We start from the raw sequence: 26,229 nt of genomic DNA, 5'->3' as shown, positions 1-26,229 counted from the left end.
TTCACTTAATATTTATTTAAAAGCTTGTTCTGAGTCAACTTTATTTATCAGGACTTTTCAGAGAACACAGAACTCACTATTTGTTGCCATATGGACCCACAGAATCATGGCATGTGGCTACTTTCACTTAGAATGGGTGCTGACTTGACATTCTCCAAGCACATCTACCCATTCTCCTGATTCTGCTCTTCGGAGATACCAAAATACAGGAACAGATGTTCTGAGCCCCTTGTCGAATTGTGACTTTGAGTGGGAATGTCACTTACAACACCCAAGATACCTTTGCATGGATGTTTAAGACAGCAGAGCACTACTCCTTCATTCAGGCTAGTCTTCTGGTTTTAGAGCAGGTGGCATTTTGTTATAATTCATTACGCATTGTTTCACCATGGGGCTGCCTACAGATTGTTCCTGCTCAGAGGTAGAACCACATGTTAGTACAAACATATATTAATGATGATGACATTACAGAAGAGGAATGTTTATTCCTGCAGGATCAGCAATGTTCTTGAAATTCTCCAGATGGCAAAACTTCAGTCTTTCTTCACATGCAAGCAGGGGCCTCATTTGGTTAATTTTTTGGCAACAAGATATAATTAAAACTTTGGAATTTGCCTTCTAGTATCAGCTACTATAATGAATTATAAATGATCATATCCAAATAGCCTATAAGGAGAAGTTATCTCATGTACTCAAGTGACTATAACATCATCTGGGCTACAAAGATCACTGATTTGCCCAGTGTTGAAGCATTGACATCTGGTTCTTGAACTCTTTTCTAAATTATGGTTGATCTTGCTCCTACAGAATGGCAACCATAAAACATGCATGCTGCTAGTGATTATGAGACTAACTGAGTATTGATGTAAAATTAGTGCTGTAATTGTGCTCTAGCAGAAAATTAGTCTATTCTCTTTGAAATATTGTTTAGGCTACCCTTCTGCTATTTTAATTAACTTTTAGACATTGCTACACTGATGAAAATGAAAAAAAATGTGTGATAGGGAGAAAAAGACAGAAACATAAAAAATAAAAATCACATTTATTTAAACAAAAATATACACACAGTGTACAATGAATATGGTTTACACAGAACAACAAAATAAAATGATATTTCTTCTAAGGCCAATATAACACGATCTAACCTATCTGTGCCCCATTTCCTAGGAACACACATTATCGGCTCATCTAGAATACATATTTAACATAAAAGGAAAACAAATGCCAACATTTCATATAAGTACCACAAGGATCTGAAAATTAGATGTTAGGCTAAACAAAATAATAAAATATTCACATGAGAAGTATATGTGTATAAAGGACAGCACTTGTGCAGGGAAATGGGAATGTCCATCTACTTACAGTAAAATGGAACCTGCCTTTGAAAAGTTTGACAGTCTTTTGACATGAAATATGTTTTAATATTGATAGTGATATGAAAGTATCACAAGACCCTTATACATGATAAGGTAATGTCATCAATATGTGAGTCAATAATGCCTGCTTGACAATGAAATCATACCGCGTGATCATTAAAGATGGACTGTTGGATTGTGCCCTTAGAAGAATTTCCATGATTTTAGGAAGACTGTGAATATATTTACACTATGAGTAGGCAAGTGCAACATTACCTTAAAGAATTCTATTCACTAAAAGATAAACAAGAGAAGGTTTATCAGGCAACATCATTTGTGTTAGGTCTCTCTCTTGACAGTCACTCTTTCTGGGTACTATATACTTTATCATGAGCCTTGTTTTCTCTTTTAAGTTTATAATTCTCAATATTCATCTATGAGAATTCAAGCTGAGGAGAGCTGATTGCATGTACAATTGTTTTTGGCTGATATTACCTTACAATTTTTTCCCTACCTCCTTATTAGCCAGATATGCTTTGTTTCTTTGACATCAGAAATGTCTTAGACTCTTTTACTTGCTTGGAAATAAAGTTGAAAAACTGATTAATGTGCATGTGTCTCAGAAAGTAAAAATCCAAATTCCCATACCTTAACTTTATACCTAATTGGCCCATGATGTTTTGTCTAAACATTTATTTTATTTTCCTGTTCTTAAAGACAGTTTTGCTATAGGTAGCATCTGTTTGGATAGAAAGTTCTAACTTAAAACTGCCAAAGAAACAAAGGATATAATATATTGGGACTTTCTGTTTAAAGCAATAAAATATAAATATGGGGGGAAAAAGCACAGCTTTTGCAGATTGCAGCTAGCTAAATGAATGTCAATTCACACTAAAGTTGTCAGTCAACTACACAGATCATTCTCTTTGGTGCATAATTTGTAAGGCCTTAAGCTATCAGGGATCCTTTTTGTTCAAAATGCTCACTGGGCTTTTGTAACTGCTGATCATCGGTTTTCTTAGGCCAGTTTCTTAAATCCGTAATAAACATTAACTTATTTCCTAAGGGTTACAAAAGGTGCCCTTGATATTGAATTAAACAATTGATACGCCACCGTATTTGGAAAGCAAACATCTAAAACATCTGCGGTGTTTTAGCATACCGCCACAGTTCAATTTGCTTAACAGTTTGGGTTTCAACCAAACTACATTTATTAGAATCTGAACACAGTAATATGTTACTGTTTTTCCTGCTTTTAGGAAGTGCTAAAATTATAAACTTAAAAATTTGTACTGAAGCACATTTTCAGTGGTGCTATAATTAGGCTAACATTTCCCTGAATTCAGCCGCTGTTATTGCTTACACTAAAGATGCATTGCTAAGATTTCCCTTGCAGAACATCAAGAGAGATACATTTTTGAGTGTGTCTATATGATTAAATAATTTAATTACAAATAAAATATAAATGTCAAATATTACTTATAGTCTAATAGGTATCTTTCAAAAAGGGTAAAAACCAAAACAAAGTTGTAGCCATCTGAAGGTGAGTGGTTGAATTTAATACCATATGAATAACTTTATACTGCTTCCAATTATTTGTTATTTGCCGGAGAAAAAGTGATGGTGACTTTCAGTTGTGTGCTGGTAAATGTTTAACACCTGGCTTTTCAGAAATTAAAGGTCCCGGTTTGTAGCATTTGGTAATTTCTTTGGTGTACATACTCCCACTGTGGTCAATTTCAAGCTACCCACATGATGCTACTGGGTGTGGAGTCAAGAAGAGATGCACAGAACATGATAATAGTGTTTCCACTGCGTACGTACAATTGACATAAATAACCTCAAAAGCACAGATAAAGAGTAATATGAAGGGAAATAATTATGAAGTGGTAGGTTTTCATTATTATCTTTGTTTTTAATAAGATTTATTCAATTGCTTTTGATAATTTAATATTTAATGACGGTGTGTTTAACAACTGGCTTACAAAATTCTTGAAAATTCAATGATCAACTCTCATGAGTCTGCCGAAGCCAGTTCTAGCACATCACTGGTATGCTTTCTCCTTGGCATGTACCATACTTGTTGACATGAGGGGCTTGATTTGTTGAGAGGAAAGGTAGTACTCCATATAAATCTTTTTCTTTTCCATCGTGGAATTTTATGCAAAATACTATATTTAGTTGAGGGGGGAGGAAAAAAAGGAAAGTATCCTTCCTCCATTTACTAGTTTTTAAGACTTCACAGTTTTTCAGAAAAACAGGAGTTAGTCTGATAAAGTAAGAGCTGAAGGTTAGTCACATGGCATACTGCTCTAATTAGGTGAGTGGGCATTTTAGCACAATTTGTCAGCAGGATCAAATGGTTGCTCTGACGCTGGATGGCTGGAATCACCAAACATCAAAGGATTGTTTTGGCAGGGTGTTGACAAAGTCAGAGACAATATTAACAAGAAAAACAAAAACAAAAACGAAAAAAAAACCACACAAGAAATAAATGAATGAATGCATCCAAGTGTGGCTTGGCTTCAATCAAATATCTGAAACTTTTATGTTTAGCTGTCTTGTGGAACATTTTCAGTCTCTGGGTTTTTTGTAGCCGGGTCAAACATAATTAAGATTTTACCTTCCCTTGTTTTTAAACATGTTTTCTGCAGAACCCTGCAGAAGAGCTAATACGGAATTGATACGTACATTTGATATCATTAGAGGGGAAACATATTTTTAGCAAAAATAAATTATCTTGTTTGGAAATGTCATTTTCTTGGTTCAGTTTCTGAGTCAATCTGATCTCTTGAAATAGGCCTGCTGGTGTTATCTTTTAAATAAAAATAGAGAAAAGGATGATTAGGCTGTGTTTGTACAAAGGAGATTTTAAAACTTTTTAACATTTGCTCTTTGATTTAGAAAACCATAATAACTTAAGACATAGTGAAGTGGGGGGCACCTGGATGGCTCAGTTGGTTGAATGCCCAACCTCGGCTCAGGTCATGATCTCGCAGCTCATAAGTTCGAGCCCCACATCCAGCTCTGCACTGATAGCTCAGAGCCTGGAGCCTGCTTCAGATTCTGCGTCTCCCTCCCTTTCTACCCCTTCCCCGCTCACGCTCTGTCTCTCTCTCCTTCAAAAATAAATAAACATTAAAAAAAATTAAGAAAAAAGAAATAGTGAAGTGGATTTCTAAGAATAGTTAGAATATCTCTCAGGAAAGGAGCAATATTGTTGTTGATACAAAACATGAATTTTCTTGATGAAATCCACTTTTAAAAGTATGTACAAATACAGGCTTCATATAGGGAAATGCAGATGACTATGCTAATAATAAATGAAAACTTCTATGCATTTGTATTACAGTAAACTCTAGCCTTTAAGACTTCTATATTAGTACTTTTCAAAAGAAAAAAAAATCTTTGAAATATCTTCCCCCAAATAGAAAACCCTACTGTTGGCTTTCCATTTAATAAGTTTTTTTTTTTCCAGATTTGAGTCAAGAGTTTTCATTTTTAAAAATACAGACAAAAATTATACCGTTTATAAGATGATACATTTTCACTTAAGGTCTTTTGGAACCCAGACCACTCTGACATACTGAATGAGGCTTCATTGTTATTCGAGGAAACCTCTGTCATCCCAACCTCTTTACCTTAAATTCAATGGGATAATAAAAATAACCCCAAATCCTACCATTTTCAAATTAAACTGAACAATTCAAAAGTTATGTCTAATCATTGAAAGGGAGAATGAAATATAAGGGAGAACACCAAAAACTTTGTGAATAGATCTATAGTATACAGCCACTTTTTATTAAGAAGGCTATGAATTGTCTGTCAATGGTCTCAAATATAATGCCCGCAAATCATTAGCTAAAATATGGATTGATAATTCTAGTATTCAAAGCCCAAAACAGTTATCTAAAATTTGTAGTAATCTGAAAACCCTACATGAGCCTAGAGATCTGTTTGGAGTCCTTAGTCAACAGATATCTTAGCCAAGAAGCTGTCACACTAGCTATGGAAAGCCCCATAATATTATCCACTGAATGTGGTCACAGCCAAGAGACATCTATGTAACAAGCCTCTGGCATATCCAAAGGGTAGATTTATGCTCTGGATGTCATACTCTTCCAATGAGTGAGGAGAAAGAATAAACTCAACATCTGGAGAAAATAGGTTTCATTTTTTCAGACTGTTGTACTCTAAGGTCTAGTTCCAGCAATAAATGACAATTTTTATTTAACTAACTAGCATTCTCCCATAATTTTCATGCATTTTTAGCATGGCACAGGCTAGGAAGGTAAGAAGAGATTATAATCATGGTTCAAAAATTATCTAGCTGGATTATTGGGGGCATATCTTCCTCGTGCTTTAATTTACCCATTTATAATGACATTATACAAGATAATCTCTACAGCAATTTCTAATTTGGAATATTGGAAAACCTATGCTGGTGTGATTTGGAAATTGAAGTCAACAGAAATAATTATTTTGGTTTCATTAGCTATGGTTGCATATGTCTTAAAATGTTTATTCACACGTAGTAATCTATGCCAGACAACGCAGATTCCACCATCTATATTCTGTAGCAAGATGACTATTGGAAAACATCACGAAGATATTTTTTGGACTTTTATGAACTTGGCTACACAAAGTTCAGGCTGACGGGGATTTTCATGTTTAACATCAGCAGGGTGATCAGCTTTCGTTTTCTTGCAGTTTTAGTTCCTCACGGTATTTTTCTACTATACAACTTTATCACCATACAACCTGTGTCAGAGTTTAGAAAAGATACCATGTTATTGAAAAGTATCTCCACTGAGTTGCTAACACTGTCATCTACCTGTTCCGGAGGACTGGTTATGTCTCGCCTGGAGGACCACAGCCTTTAAAAAGCACACCGGCAACCTGCTTCTGCCGTCAACATCATGCGTTGATGCTACCGAATTTTAATTCCCTAGAAAGATATTTTCCAAATACCACAAATGGGCTCTAAGGTTACTCGTGAGAAAGGCTATGAAATACCGTGTCTGAGTCCCTCTCTCCTTTACACTCTCCTGTGTTCATTCTGGAGGTCAAGCGCCCCTCTATGAGTCACCTGTACTCCTCCTGCAGCAACCTTTGTTTCCTCAGAATCAGTGCCTTCCACTAAGGGACAATGTGAATGAAATGTACACATTCTGAGCTGACCTCAGCCTGCGAGGGGCACTGCGTAGAAGCGAGAACTAGAATCACAATGTTCCTGGAGATTTTTTAATGGATTTCTTTCAGACTAATATGCTAAGACCTAATTCGAGTAATTCCTAGATTTGGGCAAACATCCCTGATCAGCTCCCTCCACAAACTCGTGACAATAAAACAGTTTAGAAAGGTGGAGATTATCCGACTGAAGCGTAATTGTGTTCCTGGTTATTTACATGTTGGTAAAGTTAGGTGTCAGCTTTTCCATAAGTCCCCTCTGGAGGTCGGTAGTACTTGGGGAAAGCCAGCAGCTGTAGCATGTTGAAAGCATACTTTCTGCATTTGATATTCTTCAGAACATTCTCTATGCGGCATCCTTCTCTGGTGAAAGGGGAAAAAGTACAACTTCATGAAACACGGAATAAATAAATATGCTTTATTTGTTCAATGCAGAGTTGCAGCAACAGTCCAAGTAAAAATAACAAAGATTCAACTCTACATTTTTTTTTTTTTCACAAATGATGATACATCTTACAAAATTAAATCCTAGGCCAGGCCCAATACCATTATTGCCCTCAGAAGGAGATGATTAAAGTCTCTTTGCTCTTAACAGATATTTAAGGTTTAATAAACGCTTTAAATATAATTTGCTCCACAATACAGCTTCACTTTAGTTTCATAAATATATCTGCCTTTTTATAACTTTTCCATAAATTAATGTCAGTCTCTTTAAAACACATTAAGATCTACATGTAGCCCTAAGGATGCAGGTTCTAGGAATAAGGCATTTAATTTATTAAGTCTGGCCCTATAGATTTCAAAGGAAAATTTCATCTCTATTTTACTTCATTATTTTAGCTGTGCAACGAAGAGAAAAATGGCTTTCTGAACAGCCTGGTCCAAGTCTCTGCTTTGTAAAGGAAGGGTGCTTGTGCACAGACAGTACAAAAGTCACAGGGGCTGAAAATGGCGTGTAAGACACAAACAAGACCTTGTTAAAAAGAATAGAAAAGTACTCCGAGAGCCAAATCAACCCAAACAAGAGTTACAAACAGGTTAATTTAATTACAAAACATAAATAGCCATTCTTTCCATCAAATTACTGGACAGAAAAGGGTAAATTGAAGCAAAGAACCAACATAACTAACAGATTAAGAAATCAAACAGAAGGTTCTGTCAGCTGATGGCAACAAGGATGTTAGCACAGTGGAAATAAAGTCTCGAACCTCCCACATCTCTAAGACTTGACTCAGGGTTTCAGTGCATTGTGCAAATTCATCCTTAATTGTCTTGAATAAATTCAATGGGAAGAGAAACAGGAGGTGCAGAACTTCAAGCTTTCAGGATTCTGTTCTTTGTCTTACTCCAAAGACAGAAATTTAAAAATTCTTTTGAGTTGGTTAACAGTGGGAAACACTTTTCCATGAACAAAAGAGCAAAATAATTCACTTAATGCATAGTACTTCTTTTTTAGATTTTAGGAAAAACAAACAAAACACATTTCAAACATTTTTTTTTAAATTCTGTGAATCTGAAAATGTAGAAATATTACAGCATTGTCCCCATAATTTAAAGTCCATTGTCATTTGTAGAAAAGAAAGGAATACAACATAAAACTTATTGGTATTTGGCTAATAGTAATGCAAGACTTAAAATAAGCCACACAACTAACAGGTGTGAGCTGACAAGCAGCAAGGCGACAGGATAGAAGTGTCGAGAAGTTGGCTTGTTATCAGTTAGACAGCCTGTTTCAGGATCATCGGATTCACTCAGTGCTCCCTGGGTTTGTCTGCTGTTAAACAGGGAGGGGGGGGCGGGGAGTCAGGGGAGAAAAGAAAATAGTATAGCATTCACACAGTAAAGAAACTCAACCTTAAATATCCTGAAATTCAACACATTCTTTTATAGAATACAACTGTTTCAGATGGAGTTTTTATGCTAAATAGCCCCAAATGCATCTGTGTATTATTTTCTTCCTGTCCTACATTGACAAATGTATTAAAAAAGAAGATTCTTTTTTTTTTTTGTGCAAGAAGAGAGAGACACTATGATACTCACATGAGTTGAATGTGTATGTACAAGGAAGAATCAAATAAACATAACAGCACCAATCAACAAGACTACATGAATAAAACTAAAATATGGACCCATAAAAATAATCTGATAAATACATCTTTGGAAAATAAGAAGAGAAACACAGTATGGAGAGAAGCAAACGGACATGCCTGGCACATTTAAACACACCATCTAATGTTACTATACTTACATAATGTATTTAAGGCTATAAAAGTGATTTATGGAAATGGTTTGGTATTTAAAATGAATGAAACATCTGATATGTCATCCTTTGCCAGCCATACGATTAGTTTAACAAACCCCGACTCAGCGTCCTTCTGTTAGTTCAGCTCATAAACTATGTTTTCTGCTGCTCATCTTAACTTAGATGAGGCCAAATCTATCTCCAAGGGACTCCTGGTCTTAAAAGAGATCCATATTGCAGAGTGATTCTCCGGGAAAGAAAAGATTTTCTGTGTGAGTAAAAAATGGGCATTTGTAATTGGGCTTAAAGGCAGCTCCAATTATGGCAAGTCTGAAATACGCCATACTGATATATGCTGAAAATAAAAATTCTTTTCTATGTTGTATTACATCAGTATTCAGAGTATTCAGAATTTCAATCACAGTCAGTTGTCAAGGAGTGGTTTGATCTTTATCAGCTCCTCCAGGTTTTGAGGCAGAAAACTGGTTGTTACTCAGTCTCATGAAGAGTGCCCTGCAAGCAAGCCCCTTAGCTTCCATAGCCCCCTTTCAACCACTTGCAGCCCCTGAAAACTTGCTGCACAGACATTCTTGATGAGGCATTTGACCACATTACTGGCCACATTTGGCCCGGTAGCAATCATAATTACTTTGAACATTTATCTGACTTAGTTTAAAGCATCAAATCGATCATGTTATGCTGTGCCCATGTTATACTTGTTCTTTGGTAAAACCTAAGGACTATGGAGCCAGTGACAAAGTGAAATAGAGGCTTATCTGAAAAACAAATGGCTTGTTGAGCTAAAGAAGAGTTATTCTGGACCTGCATAATTCCTATCATCAATTGTATGAGTAACCCAGTTACTTGTTCAACATTCTACGGCACGTTAGGTAGGAAATACGCTGTGGGTTTTAAAGAATTGATATCCTTGTGATTCAGAAAAGCTTCTTTGCCCAAAATTATTTCTCTAGTATCACTAACATTCCCTCCTGTGCAGTTTTAAGGTGAAAGTTATCTGTAGCAAATCTTAATTTTGTTGTAACCTTGGTTCCTCTCCAGTGTTCCCCGTCAAAGAAATATAGTCTCCTAAATCAATCAATCTCTTTCTCTCTCTCATCTATCAATCATATTACAAATATTACATTCTGATTAGAAATTTAGGTTAAATATTAACCACAATCTATCAACATAATACTATAATAGTATAGACATACTCTCTCTTTCCCAGTGGGGCCACCTGTACATGGGCTCTGGCTGAGGAGTACACTATTGGCTGAAAAGTAAGTTGAAAGGATCTTATAACAGTCCTTAATCCAAATACAGTGGACTAATTTATACTAGGTGGCTTTTTTTTTTTAAACAACTGCCAGAGCCCATTTAATACTTTCCAGTCTGTCTGCCAAATATGCCTTCAAAGTGAAAATTACTAAATTAAAAGGTTGCATTGTTACTTTTTGGTTTTGTTTCTGGAAGGACAATTTTATAATTGAATTACTTTGCTGTTTACTAACTTCAATCTCTGGAGATTAGATTCATACATTAAAAATGCTTCACACACAATAATTCTATTATTCAGCTAGAATTGAAAGTAACATGGCCTATCGGCTGTCATACAAGTTAAAGCCCAAGGCCCCCGATTATGTCATAATGTGGAGAAGGGTACTCTTGGCACTGTTTCCTTGCTTTCTGCTAAGAATAGCTCAAATGGTCATTTCTTCATAACCACAAATGAATTTTTAAGCACTCTGCAAGTGTAAACTGCAAAGGATGTGTTGAATAATATTAGTAATTTCCTCACCAGCAGATTATGAAAAATAACAAATTAGTGGCCACCTTACAAGGTACCCTGACAATCCAGAGTCATTAGTTTTAGCCATCGTTGGTAGATCACCATGGAAGCAAATCACAATGTTGTCTCCACTGAAAATGCGACATGATCAGTCATTTAAGGGCAGTTACTGAATCTGCAGGATAGAAAATGATTTTTTTTTCTTTAAAGACCTGTCGCAGAGCAATCACTCAAAAACAAGTAAAAGGAAATGTCTTACTTTTAAATACACCACTGCCTACATGAGGAGACATTTCCTTAAATGAAACCCAATGTGCATAGCTTGATGATATTTGCAGATTTCCCCCCTCTTTTCTGTCAGTGACTACTGCTGTATCATAGATCACGAACCCCCCCCCCCCCCCCGCAGGTATACTCTTAAACCATGCAAAGCTCTAAAAACAAAATTTATAGTCTTCTTATCTTCTCCTGCTGGGTAATTATTCATGAAGAGTTTTGCTATTTGATATTTTATTCTTTTAACCACTATAGCCCTTCAAGCTCCCTCAAAGGAAAATTCCCAGTCAAAACTGAATTGAAAAATACTTCCTTCTGACCAGGAAGCTGATTTCTTCCATGCTAAAATGAGACCATTTCACATCTAATTATATCCAAGTTTGGAGCTATGGGTACACCATCGTGAAATTATGAGCCAAGATTTTAGAGCCAATAGTTTATAGAGCTCTATTTGCATCTACATTCATGTAATACATTGATCTTAATAAAGCACCTTGTTTCAGGCCCTAGATTGCTGGATTGTGTCAGATTTTAAGCTGGCAGATCTGTGTAAAATTGAATGTAATGTAGGTCTGGCATCAATAAGAACTTTGAAAGTGGAACAGAAATCATAGAATCATAGATTCTCATATGTAAAAGTGACTTTAAAAAATCTTCAAGTTGAAGTGCACATTTTATAGATAAGAAGCTAAATTTGAAGGCCTTTTCCATGCTTTACAACAGCAATTGCAAGGAAAGGATGTTGAGAATGTACTTTCCCTGCTTTCCAGTTTGCTTATATGACAGTCTGATAAAATAAGAGGAAAGGACTTCTTGTTTTCAGTTTAGATCCAGGCCATGAAATTTAAATTCTAAAATACACTTAAATGTCAAATTATCTACCAAAGCTTTCCAAAAATTTAATTTATAATTAAAATATTAAAAGTATATTTCCAGGACTTAAAAAACAAACAAACTGTGCAATTATTTACATGTAGGGAAAATTTTAATAAAAGGATATCAAAGGTGAGATAATTTCCCTTGGCCTAGAAGCAAGATTAGCTTTTGTGGCCCCTGGAACACCAACCACATTTAAAATGGTTTCTTCTGGGGTACCTGGGTGGCTCATTCAGTTAAGCGTCTGATTTTGGCTCAGGTCATGATCTCATGGTTCACGAATCCCAGCCCCACATCCGGGTCTGTGCTGACGGCTTAGAGCCTGGAGCCTGCTCCGGATTCTGTGTCTCCTTTTCTGTCCCTCCCCCACTCATGGTCTATCCCTCTCTCTCTCTGTCTCTCAAAAATAAATAATAACATTAAACAAATTTTTTCTTTAAATGGTTTCTTCATTCTAACTGGATTTCAGAATCTAATTCAAAATATATTATGTAGACTATAGGAAAAGCCCCTAATGCAGAAATTACTCAGACGACATAAGACTATGTTATAGCTTTGAATGTCTGGGTCATGGAGTTTCTAACTATAATGGACAAGGTGGTATAAAAGAAAGAGAAGTAGTAAGCAAAACATGCACTCAGAGGAGTGTGGTTCCTCCCCATAGGACCCTGCATGTATATCCAGACAAGGTATTTTTGCTGGGGCGGGGGCGGGGGGCGGCAGTGTTGGGGGGGTAGGGCAGGGTGGCGTGCTATGAACTCGAGAACATCAGAGCCCAATAACCAGGAAGTGATAGTGAGCTTGGGAACCTGCATATCACAGAAGACAGAGATTGAGAGAATGAGTAAAGCCCCACTAACTTAGAGAAGAGGGAAATGTATGGTTAAGTGGTTGGTTTCAGAGTCAAGATTTCTCCAGGTTAAAGTCAGGGCCACCTTGGAGACCACAGGGAGTGTTTAAGGAAAAGGAAAAGATCTCCCATATATCATGTCCTATCATGTAAATGCTGCTTTATAGGTGTTATCTTGTTCATCTCTTACAAACAGTTAAATTGGTCAGTATTATGATCTCCATGGGCTCAAAAGGGTTACAAGACTTGTTCAAGTGGCAGAGAGGGAATTTTTATCACTGCCTGTCTAATGGCAAAACCATATTCCTTTCACTTTATGACTGGGATCCTTTAAGCGCAAGGTTTCTTGTTACCTCTCAGAAACTGGCAGGTGTGATTTCTTGCTAGTTGTTACATTAGATTAAATGACTTCTACAATTGCTTTCATCTCTACCTTCCTGTGATTCTTTGATTCTATTCAAACATAACTACAGTACTCTAGAGATGCATATTTTTTTCTACTAATAGAATAGGTGACAGTTCAATAAGAAATAGTTGAAGTAGGGAGCAAAAATCAAAGAATGCAAAGCGTTCTTTGACATTGTGTTTGGTCTCTAAAGATGTTCCTGCTCATTCTTACCTATTTTCAGAATTAAAAAAAGGAATCTGACTTATTTATCTGTTTTGATTCAATTTCTCCCTGGTATCACTTGTTATATTCTTTTTCCCATTTCACTTTTTTAGTTTTATAAAGTACCCAGAAAATAGGAATATCTTCTTGTCAGAAGAAGCAAGGCTCCAAATAGTAATACTTTCAGATAGTATCTAAACATTGCTTTGATGAGAAAGAAAAGTACATGTGCCCAGAAAAACAACTCAAGAAAAGATAGGAAAGTGGCTTGATATCAAGTCTGTGTTTTACATTAAAAAAGTTTAAAGAAAAAAGGAAGGAGAAAGAGAGAGAGAGACATAATGAGTTTCAAGTATAATTGCTTCCATCAGATGATTATCAGAGAACTGATTTCAGTTTTCATCTTAGAACTTTATAAAGAAGAGTATTTGGATGAGGTCCAGAAAGAAATATCATAAATGATGAAAGGACTGAAGAAAAAAAGCTTATGAGGAAGTGCCTGAGGTTAATTTTATTTGGATAAAAGAAGGCTAATATGCAAGTGATTGTTAAATGCAGGTAAGACAGTAATAAAAAATTTTTGAGTCACTAATTTGTGTTTTGCTCCCTTATATTTTAGGCTGCAGTACAAAGCAGGTGTCCCAGGGATTTTAGCAGTGCTGAAAGCAAGAGCTGCCTGACCTAAGTAGATCTGCCCTTTGTTAATCTCATGACTGAGAAAATGTGAGGTATCCAGTGAGAAGCAAAAAGGACCTTTGAGGGTTGAGAGAGAAAAGAGTGGGAGAGAGAGAAAGAGAAGGGGAGAGAATTGGAGTGAGACACACAGAAAGAGAGCGCTAAATGGAAGGAGGACAAACCGACAAAAGTTGGTGTGGAGTTGGGGAGAGGATAGAGGTGGGGGTGGGGTGGGTGAAACCTTGTGCATTGTTCTGCATTGGTGCCCCTGGAAGGGAGGACCACTGGAGGTGGAGAGAGGCGGGAGGCAAGCTGGCCCTCAGTCACTGGTCAGCTTTGCCAAAGATTCCCTTTTCTTGAGCTTGGCTTGGTGCAATGAAATAAAGGGGCATAAAGGCACCACTATGAATAAAATAGGCACATCAGTGGCTAATGACTGATACAGCCTTTCAGAAGTTTCAGTGCAAGGTAAGTCCTGTAGCAAGAAGAAAGCTCAAAATAATAGGATTGACTTTCCATCAGCCTGGCCAGATAGGAGCCAAAACAGAGAATGAAGCTTGTTTAAAGAAATTTCTTTAAAAGAAACAAAACAAAACAAAAACACATCACATCTTACACACCTTAGTGGGCAGATAAATAAGGAAATTCTACAAGAAATGAGTACATAGGTGTAGTTATACATTAGTAATTCAGTTTCTGTGTTCCATGCAACGTAACTAGCTTTTCTTTGTACAGGAATGCCAACAAGATGACTTAGTTTTATTTATTTTTTTATTTTTTATTTTTTTTTTAAATTTTTTTCCAACGTTTTTTTTTTATTTATTTTTGGGACAGAGAGAGACAGAGCATGAACGGGGGAGGGGCAGAGAGAGAGGGAGACACAGAATCGGAAACAGGCTCCAGGCTCCGAGCCATCAGCCCAGAGCCTGACGCGGGGCTGGAACTCCCGGACCGCGAGATCGTGACCTGGCTGAAGTCGGACGCTTAGCCGACTGCGCCACCCAGGCGCCCCTAGATTACTTAGTTTTAATTGCTTCAAAGGAATAGTCAGAAGAAAGGAAACCAGTCACTAAAAACATTCTCTAAGTGTGTTTGCTGCTATAGTACTTAAAAATATAAAGAAGCATTGTCTTACTGCTCTAGTTTGCTACTCTTCTGGAGTTTGAGATAATTTTTATCCCCAAGTTAACAGAAAATTAACATGCCAAAACAGACTTTTGATTCCATTCTTGATAAGCACCAGAGAATAATGACTTCACTGCCAGTTAGCTCCCCTGGTGGAGCTGGGAGCTTGACTCCATGGACTACTCTTAAGCTCATTCTCAATAATAAAAATAGGTAAATAAATAAAATTTCTGTCTTCCCCCTACTCCCTTGCTAAATCTTAGTTCTTGTGTGGACAATGAGTATCTGCACCAGATATGCAGCTACTTGGTTCCAGCCCTTCTCCTTTTTTTTTTTTTTTTAATTTTTTTTTTTTAATGTTTATTTACTCTTAGGAGAGAGAGCTACAGAGCATGAGTGGGGGAGGGGCAGAGAGGGGAAGACAAAGAATCCGCAGCAGGCTCCAGGCTCTGAGCTATCAGCACAGAGCCCAGCACTATCAGCACTCGAACCCACGAATCGTGGGATCATGACCTGAGCCAAAGTTGGATGCTTAACCAACTGAGCCATCCAGGTGCCAGAGAAGCAAATGTTCTTAATGCCAGAGATGGGGATTCAATGCTCAGTTCTCCTTATAAGGAATTCTATGCTATAGACCTAGATGAGATCACTTCTCCTTCCTTTAACTCCTCCGACTCCCATATATTTTGCCTCTCTTCGTTCAGCCTAGTGTGTGTATGTGTGTGTGTGTGTGTGTGTGTGTGTGTGTGTAATGTTTATTTATATAAACTCAGGTGCCCCTGTTCAGCCTAGTATAAAAGAATTTAGGTTTTGACACTTCTTTGGGTGTTCATTTATATTTATTTTTATTTTATTTATTTCTTTGGTGAGGATTTCCCTGTACAAGTGTGCTTTTCACCTGTTTGTTTTTTTAATTTTTTCTTCAGTTTATTTATTTTGAGACAGAGACAGTGTGAGTGGGAGAAGGGCAGAGAGAGAGGGGACAGAGATTCCCAAGCAGGCTCTGTGCTGCCAGCATGGAGCCCAACGTGGGGCTTGAACTCACAAAACTGTGAGATCATGACCTGAGCCGTAACCAAGAGTCAGACACTTAACCAACTGAGCCACCCAGGTGCCCCTTCTTGCTATTTGTCTTATGTCAATTGAATTCTCAGGCCCAGCCAGAGACACTAAGAGGGCAGAAGAAAAGTTTTGCCTCTGATAGTTTCAAGGTCAAATCTTGGATCTACTTCTTCTGCTACCATTCCAAATCATCTCCTCTCTTCCTTTCCAGCACAGAAACGGACACACACCCACTCTCAGACATTCGTTCAGCACCTCAGATCTTCCAGATTCTTCCACATTCTGTAAAGCATCCCACGCTCCTCCATTATCCAGTCAGACCACTTTGCACCATCTCCACTGCTGCAGCCTATGAGTTCACTGTGACCTTGCCCTTGTACTAACAGAGGCAGTTTTCCTGCCTTCACCACTCTGGCCCCTCTGTTCAGTTTCACAACATCTGATGTATCCATTTAGACACATGGCAGAGCAAATGCACCGTGAGAACCGTTACAGAATGAAAATCCAGCTCCCCAAAGGAAGCCAAGCTTGTCAAAACAAAAGTGATGCCTTCCATCTGCAGGGAGTTGGAAATACTTTCAACCGCTCAGCCCTGAGAATGAAGCTCCTGAATCTCAAGGAAGAAGTGTAACTACATTTTTTTGCTCCAGACGCTGTTGGGCTTCCCAGGTTCCAATCTCTTCCCACCAATGCCATTTCCACTGAATGAATCCTGTCAATCTTTCTCAGAGATGGTGTTCCATCTGAAATGGACAGAGTTGAGTATGAACTAGCTCCACATCAGACACCACCATATTGTGAGTGTTGTGTATTCCCGAACATTCCCTTAAGCCCAACTCTTTGAACAGGAACCTCCAAAAGAATCCATTTAGTTTTTGCCCCTGGAACTATCACAGAGACTTCATCATCTCCTCTAGGACAGGTTTTGTCTCTTTTACCACCTGTCAGTCTTTTCCCACTTTTATTTTCCAATTTTCCCTTTACTTTCACCATCCCATGCAAACAGTGTAATAGTATGATGCTACAATTTATGTTATCAACTCCTGGAACTGAAGGCTTATGAAAATCCTAGGAAAGAGTAAGATACATTTGAGAATCTTAGAGTTTAGCTTTTGGATACAAGTACATGGCTAAAAACAATAATATTTACATAACTTTGAAAAAGGCAGAATATAAATATGATATACAACAAGGAAGAACAAATTCCAGGCATGACCAAAAATAATTTACATATATTATCACTAACCCATGCTACAGAGATTCAAAAGTCAGAGAAGACTTCTTAGAGAAATAGACTTCTGTGTTGGACAGTGAAGGCTGAATAGAATTTCAATGGCCAGAAATTAGGTGAGGTTGGGTGAATATAAACAACATGAAAAGGCATGGAGACAGGAGAATATTCAGTACACTGGGGAATGACCCACAGTCTGCTTTGGTCATAATAATGGGGCAGCAAGGAAACAATAAAGGCAAGACAATTAACTTTCAAAGCAAATGAATTTCTTTTTTTTTAATTTTTAACCTTTTTTTATTTATTATTGACAGACTATGAGCATGGGAGGGGCAGAGAGAGGGGGAGACACAGAATCTGAAGCAGGCTCCAGGCTCTGAGCTGTCAGCACAGAACCTGACACGGGGCTCAAACTCACAAACTGTGAGATCATGACCTGAGCTGAGGTCTGAAGCTTAACCGACTGATTCACCTAGGTGTCCCAAAATGAATTTCTTTCTTTTTTGCTTACTTATTTTAGGTATTTGCTAAAAATAAACACGTATTTTGCAATAAGAAATTCAGCTACATTGTTTTTTTTTTTTTTTTTTTAAAGAAGATGGGGCTGTTTTACAGATGTTTGTGGTTGCCAGCAAAAACTTAGACCTTATTCTCTGGGTGGTGGGTGGGCTCCTGAGCAGCACAGTGGTGTGATTAGCTGTGTGTTGTAGCACCACCCAGGGTGGCAGTAGAAGGATGGTTTGAGCCAGGAATGCAAAAGGGATGGGATACACGAGAGCATGGAGACCAATTAGGAGGCTATCATAATAGTCAAGGGGAGAAATGACAGCTGGGACTTGGGAGTGGGTAAAGGTAAGGAAGTTCCAGATTCTAAAACAGAAATAATTTGAAAAATAGAGTAGATAGGGGAAGATCAAGAAGAGGAAGAGTAAAAACAGTATGTTTAGGTTTTAGGGGAAAATGCATTCTATTCAAGTATGCTATATTTGATGCAGGTCTTTAGTTAAATATGTACAATGAAAGACAGGTCTAGATAGTATTTAGACTATGTAGTTCTATGCCCTAGGTTTGGAAGTTTCCTGAAAAAAAAAAAAAGGCTAATTAGAAAAAGTCACCCACGTGGACAGTATGTGATGAGTAGAGATGAGGACTGAGGGCAGAACTCTGGGGAATGCCTGCATTTGTAGGGCCTGTGAGAAAGGAGGCTGAGAGTCAAAAGTGATATAGAAAACAGCCACAGATTCAAAGAAAAAAGGTGTAATCAATGAGTCGAATACTGCAGCCAGAGCAAGGAGGTTGCAAAATAAATAAAGGTCACTGAATTCAATCATGTGACTTGTAGTCTTTGACTTTTAGTAGAGTTTTAAGAGCAGAAGTCAGTTTACAAACGACAAATGAATGAGTAGTGAAGAATGGGAGGCAGCAGTCTATTCTATTTCAACCACTACATCTAGAGCCTTGACATGAGTAGAAAGGAAGAAGAAAGTCAGCACAGAGTCTGAAAGAGACTCAAAGATGAAACTGCTTCAGCATTTGTGAGGTGAGTATGCTTGGAGGTGCAAAGGAAAAAGGAGATAGAGGAAGATTCAAGAATATGGGATAGTTGGCTACCTTTTTCAGAAAAAAAAAAAAAAAAAAAAGATGTTTATGGGTTACAGACCAGGCAAAAAATAGGGATCTTTCATTGTTTATCAAAAAGTCCTTAAAAAAAAAGTCCTTACTAAGTTGGGCTTGTCAAAGCATTCTCTGATTTCTCTGAATGTGGAACTGAAGATAAAGATGTCTGGGTGCCAGAGGAGGAGAATGGGGGGAAGTGACCAAATTAGAAGCTTCACCTCTTTACATTTTGTGACACAATCAGAATTTCTTGCAATACATTCTCAGTGGTTTAGCAAGCAAATAAAGCCAAGATTAAATTTTGAATCACCTAACCATCAATGTCACAATAAATTAGAACATCTATGCTACCCATGGTGTGTTTGGAGTGGCATCTTTGCATATACTTTCGAAGCTCAATGTCATTTGGTCTCAAGAGTTTACATTTTACATTCACAAACAAATTTCCAAACAGCATATATTTCTCCTGAACTGATTCTTTCTTTGTAAGTTTATGTGGGGGGAAGCCTCCCAGTGATGTAGAAACATAAGGACTAGCAACCTGAAGCATTTTATCCATACAGATGACTATCAAAATGACTATACTAGAATACATTATTCTCCTTCCTTTTTAATTTCTAATACTGGTAATGACCTTTAATTATCTAGATTTTGTGTCCAACATATGACTCCTGATTATGGTCATTGGAAAAGCCTTATAACTGGTGTCCCAGAACTTCAGTATCTATTCAGCGTTAATAAATCATCTTAAAAGATATTCAGCTGTTTTCTACTGACCAGAGGCTTACTTCCTGTTGTTTTTCTGTTTAATGCTGAGTATCGCTTCTCGGCCTTTTGGCTCAGATCAAGTGTGTTTAATGCTGAGTATTTCTTCTTTTCCTTGTTTTAAAATGATATCATCCCCAAATGAGTTCTCATTGCTTGACTATGGATCTTGATTAATTTCCCTTTTTGATCTGCACCCTCAGCCTCTCTAAGGATATAGAATGCAACAGGAAAATGACATTTTCTAAGATATCTGTGATGAAGTAAGTTCGGGGAATTGTAGGTTAAAAACTCTAAGAGATCAAAGAAAAAAAACTCTAAGAGATCTATCTATCTATCTATCTAATACTCTTCGAGTACTGACTTTGTGCCTTCAATTGTGTACACTGACTATAGTCTAAGAGGATTAAAAAAGAGGAGGGGCAATGTGGTGGGAAAACTCTATTGATCCTGAAACAACAGAGGCCCCTAAACTTCAGGCTAAAAAATGTTGCTCCACTCTCTAAGCAGCAGAGAGTGACATGGTTGGTGCTGAACTTCAGGAAGTAGACTGAAGGTAAGGGACTGGAAGAAAGAGAACAAACAATTAAGAGACTACTGCAGTGATCCAGATGAAAGTTATAAAGGTCGGGAGTAAAGCAAAAGAAATACAAATGAGTGAGAGACCATATCTGAAAGATAGGGGGTGGAGTGAATCAATATCTTGGGGAAACTGCCTTATATGAATTACAGACAGAGGTAGCAATTATAAATTATAAGACCCAGGAGAAAGTATTTTATCTTGGACATATTTTTTCCCCCTTCTCTGTCCCTTTTGTAACTACACTGATGCAGATAATCTGAGTCTAAGAGACTCATCATTTCTGAAATTTGCATCAATTTTCCACAATAAGTCTTGAAATGGCCGTGTTGCTTGCCAAACAGAGGGTTATCAGGGAGAGTACAAGGTATCACTCAGAGCCCACTGTGGCAATTGCTTACAGTTAACTTTTCTGATTAAAATAAAAAATGTCAGTAGTTTTATTGTAGTAGAACCAAGAGAATTCTTAGGACACCACAGTTTTTGTTGTTGTTGTTGTTGTTGTTTTTTGTTTTCCTATCCATTTGGTTTGTGCTTTGTTGCTCTTCAGTCAGAAACCACATTCTGTATCGACTCTTCTGTTCAATTGAGTAAGATGCAAAGACACAGAGCTCAGAAAAAGGGTATTTTTTTTTCTACTTTTGTGTTGTTTAGGGTCCCTCTAATTTGCTTAAATCTTTTCCTCAACTCAGATTGTTGGAGCCTGGAGGGACCTTAGAGATCACCCAGTCCAACCCCTTCATTTTTCAATGAGAAAGCAGTGGCCTCCAGAGGAGAACAAGGATCTCATTAGTAGTCCATGGGGTGTAGAGCTGGGATTGTGTGCAGAACAATTAGATTAATGATATTCTTCAGCTCTCACACAGTGAAACAGAACCTCCTCTCTAGCTCTATCCCTAACAGAGAGGAAGGAGCTACTCTCTCACTCAGATTTTATACATTGTGAGGATGTGGTTTCCAGCACATTCCTGTAAGGAAATGTTCTCAGGGTTGAGAGGAAGTGGAGCTGGATACCATGCATATGACTCATCCTGATCTCTCTGCTCCCCGGCAATCCCTATGGCATTTTGATTTTTTTTTTCTAGACAATTCTGGTGTGGAGTTAGCCTTTCTCAGTCTGCTACTATAGCTGCTATTGCTCCAACTTACAAGCCATGGAGAATTCCAGGAAAAAAAGAAAATTCATGGATGGCTTCATATAACACTCATAAAGTCATCAGCTAAGGCCACAGAACATTAGTAATAAAAGTTACCATTTATTGAATACAGATTAATTCAAAAAGGCCCATTGCCTCACCCTAACGATCTCCTTCAACCGTCATACTATTACTGAGAGGTGGATACAAAGATCCATGTTACAAAAGGAAAAACTAAGAAATAATCAAGGTTACACCAGCAATAAGAGGTAGAGATAGAATTTGAATTCCATTCCTCTGACTCTTAAGTCTATGCTCTTAACATGTGCTATACCTTCTTTTCTGCATTTTGCATTCTGTAAGAAACTATGTAGGATTATAGTACCTGCATACATGGCCCTATGGTCTACCTAGGATAGCTCAACATATTCAGAACAATTATAGAAAAAAATGTAGTATTTGCCATAAATGAAATAAAGGTTTTGAATCTAAAGAGTTTTCAGTGTGATTTTAGGCTTATGGTAACCACACATCCCAGCATGCCCAGGATAACTCTGGTTTATGCCTATAGCCCCAGCAGGACTTAGATGGAGAGAAGGAGGGTTAAAGGGTATTAAAGTATTAAAAAGTATTAAAGTATTAAGTATTAAAAAGAAAGAAAAAGAAAAAAAGACAGAAGCAAGGATATGTGGTGTTTGATATGTTTGTGTGCTGTTACATGTTTGCTGAACAAGTGTGTAAGGGCAGGTATTTAATTGAGAGAAGGGTATAAAGATGAGTGGGAGAAACAGGGCATGGTGTGACAAGGAGATGAAATAAAATGATGATATACTACATGGTGTACTTGGGTTTTAGAAAGATTAGTTTAAAAATACTCTGCAGGGTAGACTGAAGTTTAAGGATTGGAAGCAGAAAAGCCAGTAAAGAGGACATGGAAATAAGTTGTAAGGCAAGTTAGAGAGGATCAGCGTGGCAGAGAGACCTTGCAGAAGCCAAAAGACACATTGAGGGAAAGACATGACAGGTTCCAGTCAACGGAAGAGTACTTAACACTTTAGTAATTGTTTATGACTACGTTGGCCCCAACTATTAGATGCTATCATTGCGGACAGTGAGAGAACAACAGAAATTGCCTTAATGCACTCATGAAGCTTTGGAGCTAAGTGGCAGTGAGCTGAAATAATGGTACATGCTACCAAAGAGTTTTTATAGTAGTTTAAGAAAAACAGTCATGGCAGAAGTATATCATACGGCACAGAAAACATAGGCAACCCGAAAACTGTTGCCATATGTAATTTAACTTCAGCAAAATCCTATCACATCATAATAAACAAATCGTGCTAACTCAAATTTTGTTGGTTTTGTTTTATGTCATTTGTACATTTGTTTTGGCTCTACAGTTGTATCAGAGCTAAAGGCATAGGGTGTTTGTACCTGGTTTTATGTTTGGGCATATCTAAGTAAAATTATACTGAAAATAGTCTATGTCAAAGAAGAAGGTATGCAGTAATTCTTTCTTCTTAAGGAGGTCAATGTATGACTCAGGTTTGAGACAGTGTCTAACACAATTGCTATTTACATAACTGGCTTTGACAAGGACGTGGTCATCTGTGATGTGCCACCAGTTTAAGTGGACTGGTGGATTGGAAGTCAAACTGCAAAGGGACAGGAGGAAAATATGGGATTAAAAAGTAATACCAACAGTTGAGAGCACATCAAGAAGTGTGTATTGTGTATGACAAATTCTGAAGGAAAAACATAAAATGAAGAAAAAAATCAATAAAACCCAACCATATAAACTATGATTGATACTCAAGACTTAGGACAATAGCTGTACTTGGCTAAAATGTGAGTTTTGTGGTTTTGTGGTAGACATTGCATATATTTCTTTCCAGAAAGGACGACTATATCAATAGACAGGAGTTAATTTTATGGCCAAAAATATAAATGATAATTTTCAAGATTCATTAAAATACAAAGTATCAAGAAATATGGAAGACAATCCAGATGCCATATCTAATTACTCCAAACCAATCAATTAACAAAGGGTCTATGGGTCATATCCATGTAAAGTGCCATTGATTTAAAGAGCTGATTTTTTTTTTTTACTTTTAGTCAGATGGTGGTGTTGAGGTCCTAAATCACGTGGCTAAAATACTTACTTTTGTTCTTTTAATTATTTTTCTAAATAAAAGGCAGTAATTCATTGAAAACTAGCTTCCAGGAAATTGTTTAGGGGATCACGAACAACTGACTTTATGTATAAGATTTCAAAGTTAATCTAGTAATGAATGACCTAAGATTCCTATATAGAAATATGAAACCAAGATTTATCAGGACACTTATCCTTTTGTTTCAGAGGATTGCGTCTCAATGGATTCCATTCTAGTAAAACAGGGATTAGCTGTTACTCTCATTCCCTTAAAATACTTCCCATTGGAGAATGATTAATAAAAAGTAAATGGTTGATTAAAAACTAAAATATAGATTATTAGCCTATACATTTCTATAATTGTATAAATTATCAGTTTAAAAAAATTCTCAGCCAATACCATTGTACATAGTATATGGTAATTCTATGTCTACATATAGCATGGTGTTTATGCACTAAAGTCATACAATCCTAGCTTGAATCTGGCTTTGCTTCTTGCTACCTGTGTCATTTGGACAATCTATGTCATTTAGTTAAACTTCCATTTTGTCATCTTTCAAATGGGGATGATAATAGTATTATTATAGATAGGTTAACATGAAAGTTAAACACACACACTTAAACACGCATGCCAATAGTATATTTAGTATGTCTCACATATGTTAAGTACTCAATAAATGGTAGCTATAATTATCAGTGTCATACATATTGAAATATATTGAATAAATGACAATGAAATAATCTACAAGATCTCTATTAATGGCTACGAAAAACCCACAGTGTAACACAGATTAATCTTTATAAGTTATAGTCCACAGTAGTGATTTCAAAGAGTATTTAACTTCTAATAGTATTTTGTTCTTATGACTTATATATACTAATAATTACTTTCTCTAAATATTTTTCTAAATTTTACAAATCCAAATTGGATGGGCTATTAAACAGTTTGATACTTTTTAACCAAAAGATGTTTTACTTGTAGAATATTGCTTTCTTGCTTTTATTATTGCACATTTTATAATGCTTATTTCTCTTATGCTTCTAATCCACACCTAATTTAACATATATAACACAAAAGAACTGTGACTCAAACTTATAATTCATCTTAGTCTATCTGAAAGAATCACTTAATTCTGATGATGTTTTGTTATAATATTTTCAATCAAAAATCATTAATATATACAGAGATTTTTGTTCAAATATTTGTACCTTGGGTAATTATAAATATTCAATCCCTTATAATTGAGATAATGATAACCAGAGAGGTTTGATGCAAATTAAATTATTAAAATGCATAATATTTCAAAGGGGAATTGATGTTACTCTTTTATTATTAAACTAGCTTATTTATTCCCCAGGAATTACTTATTTAAAATTTATTTCTCAGAAATTGCTACCTGATTACTTAGGCACAATCCATGTTCTTCTATGTTAATAAATGTAAACTAAAGCAATTGCATATAGGTATCAATTAAAACAAATACACAGGTTTCTTTGTCTTCCCTCTACTGTTCCATAATTGGCACATATTTATAAAATAACATTACTTCCCCGAAAAATTCTACAGTGAAGAATGCATTGAATAATTTCATTAAATATTCTTTTTTGTATGTAATGCCTTTATTTTATCTACTGGCCCAAATTTGCTATGCTTAAATTGCCTCATCTCCTAAGACAGACTTTCCCATATTGTGTTCCATAAGTATCGATGAATATGCAGTGCTAACAAAAGTTAATTTTCTTTATGATAGAATTTTCACAAGACTTTAATATATAAAAAGGTAGGGGGCTTTTGGGAGCTGAAAACATGCTAGTTCCTGGTCGTAGGCAGCTGTTTCTCAGGTATTCACTTCATAATTATTCACTGAAATATACACTTCTGTTTTATTCACTCTTTACTCCTGATAACACTTTAACATTATGTCCCATAATATGTATTGTGATATTGAGGACATACAGACTAGAAAAATTTCTTTTTTCTTGGAACACTTATTTAACTTCATAAAGGTAACTAGTTTTCAGAGGAACATGAACTGGGAAATGTTGGCTTACAAGAGTTCAGAAAAATAAGTTTAAAGCCACAGGCTAATTAGAAAACTAAACCACTGGGGTACCTGGATGGCTCAGTGGGTTAAGCATCTGACTTGACTTCAGCTCGTGTCATGATCTCACGGTTTGTGGGTTTGAGCCCCTCATCAAGCTCGATGCTGACAGCTTGGAGCCTGGAGCCTACTTCGGGTTCTGTGTCTCCTTCTCTCTCTGCCCCTCCCCTGCTTGTGCACATGTGCGCGTGCACTCTCTCTTAAAAAAAAAAAAAAAAAGTTTTTTTTTTTTTAAGAAAACTAAACCATTTACACTCAAATTACAACTCAGGATATAACAAATGTTGGCAAGGATGCGGAGAAAGGGGAACCCTTTTGCACTGCTGGTGGAAATGCAAACTGGTGCAGCCACTCTGGAAAACAGTATGGAATTTCCTCAAAAAATTAAAAAAAGAACTACCCTATGACCAAGCAATTGTACTACTCAGTATTTATCTAAAGGACACAAAAATGCTGATTTAAAGGGGCACATGCACCCCAATTTTAGAGTAGCAATATCGACAATAGTCAAAGTATGGAAAGAACCCAAACTTCCATTGACCGATGAATGGATAAAGAAGATGTGGTGTGTGTGTGTGTGTGTGTGTGTGTATATA

The 26,229-nt window shown here is 36.8% G+C and overlaps 1 protein-coding gene across 9 annotated transcripts in view; it reads right to left on the bottom strand.

Annotated features, from left to right (window-relative positions):
* Positions 1 to 1,023: 1,023 nt before the first annotated feature.
* Positions 1,024 to 26,229, bottom strand: part of INPP4B (inositol polyphosphate-4-phosphatase type II B) — a 761,046-nt gene continuing 735,840 nt past the window's right edge. For 5 of the 9 annotated variants that reach the window (XM_027066639.2, XM_027066643.2, XM_053216922.1 and 2 more), the window contains one exon: positions 6,943 to 8,319. In XM_027066639.2, coding sequence (XP_026922440.2) covers positions 8,145 to 8,319 — 175 coding nt within the window. In that variant the 3' untranslated portion in view covers positions 6,943 to 8,144. Of the gene's footprint in view, positions 6,909 to 6,942; positions 8,320 to 26,229 lie in introns of those variants that run through there. The other 4 variants (XM_027066662.2, XM_027066653.2, XM_053216924.1 and 1 more) reach the window with 4 other exon arrangements.

The sequence above is a fragment of the Acinonyx jubatus genome, chromosome B1, assembly GCF_027475565.1.
Source record: "Acinonyx jubatus isolate Ajub_Pintada_27869175 chromosome B1, VMU_Ajub_asm_v1.0, whole genome shotgun sequence".
Classification (NCBI taxonomy): Eukaryota; Metazoa; Chordata; class Mammalia; order Carnivora; family Felidae; genus Acinonyx; species Acinonyx jubatus.
Note: the sequence above shows the minus strand (reverse complement) of the source record. Positions and strands in the feature narration are given on the sequence as shown.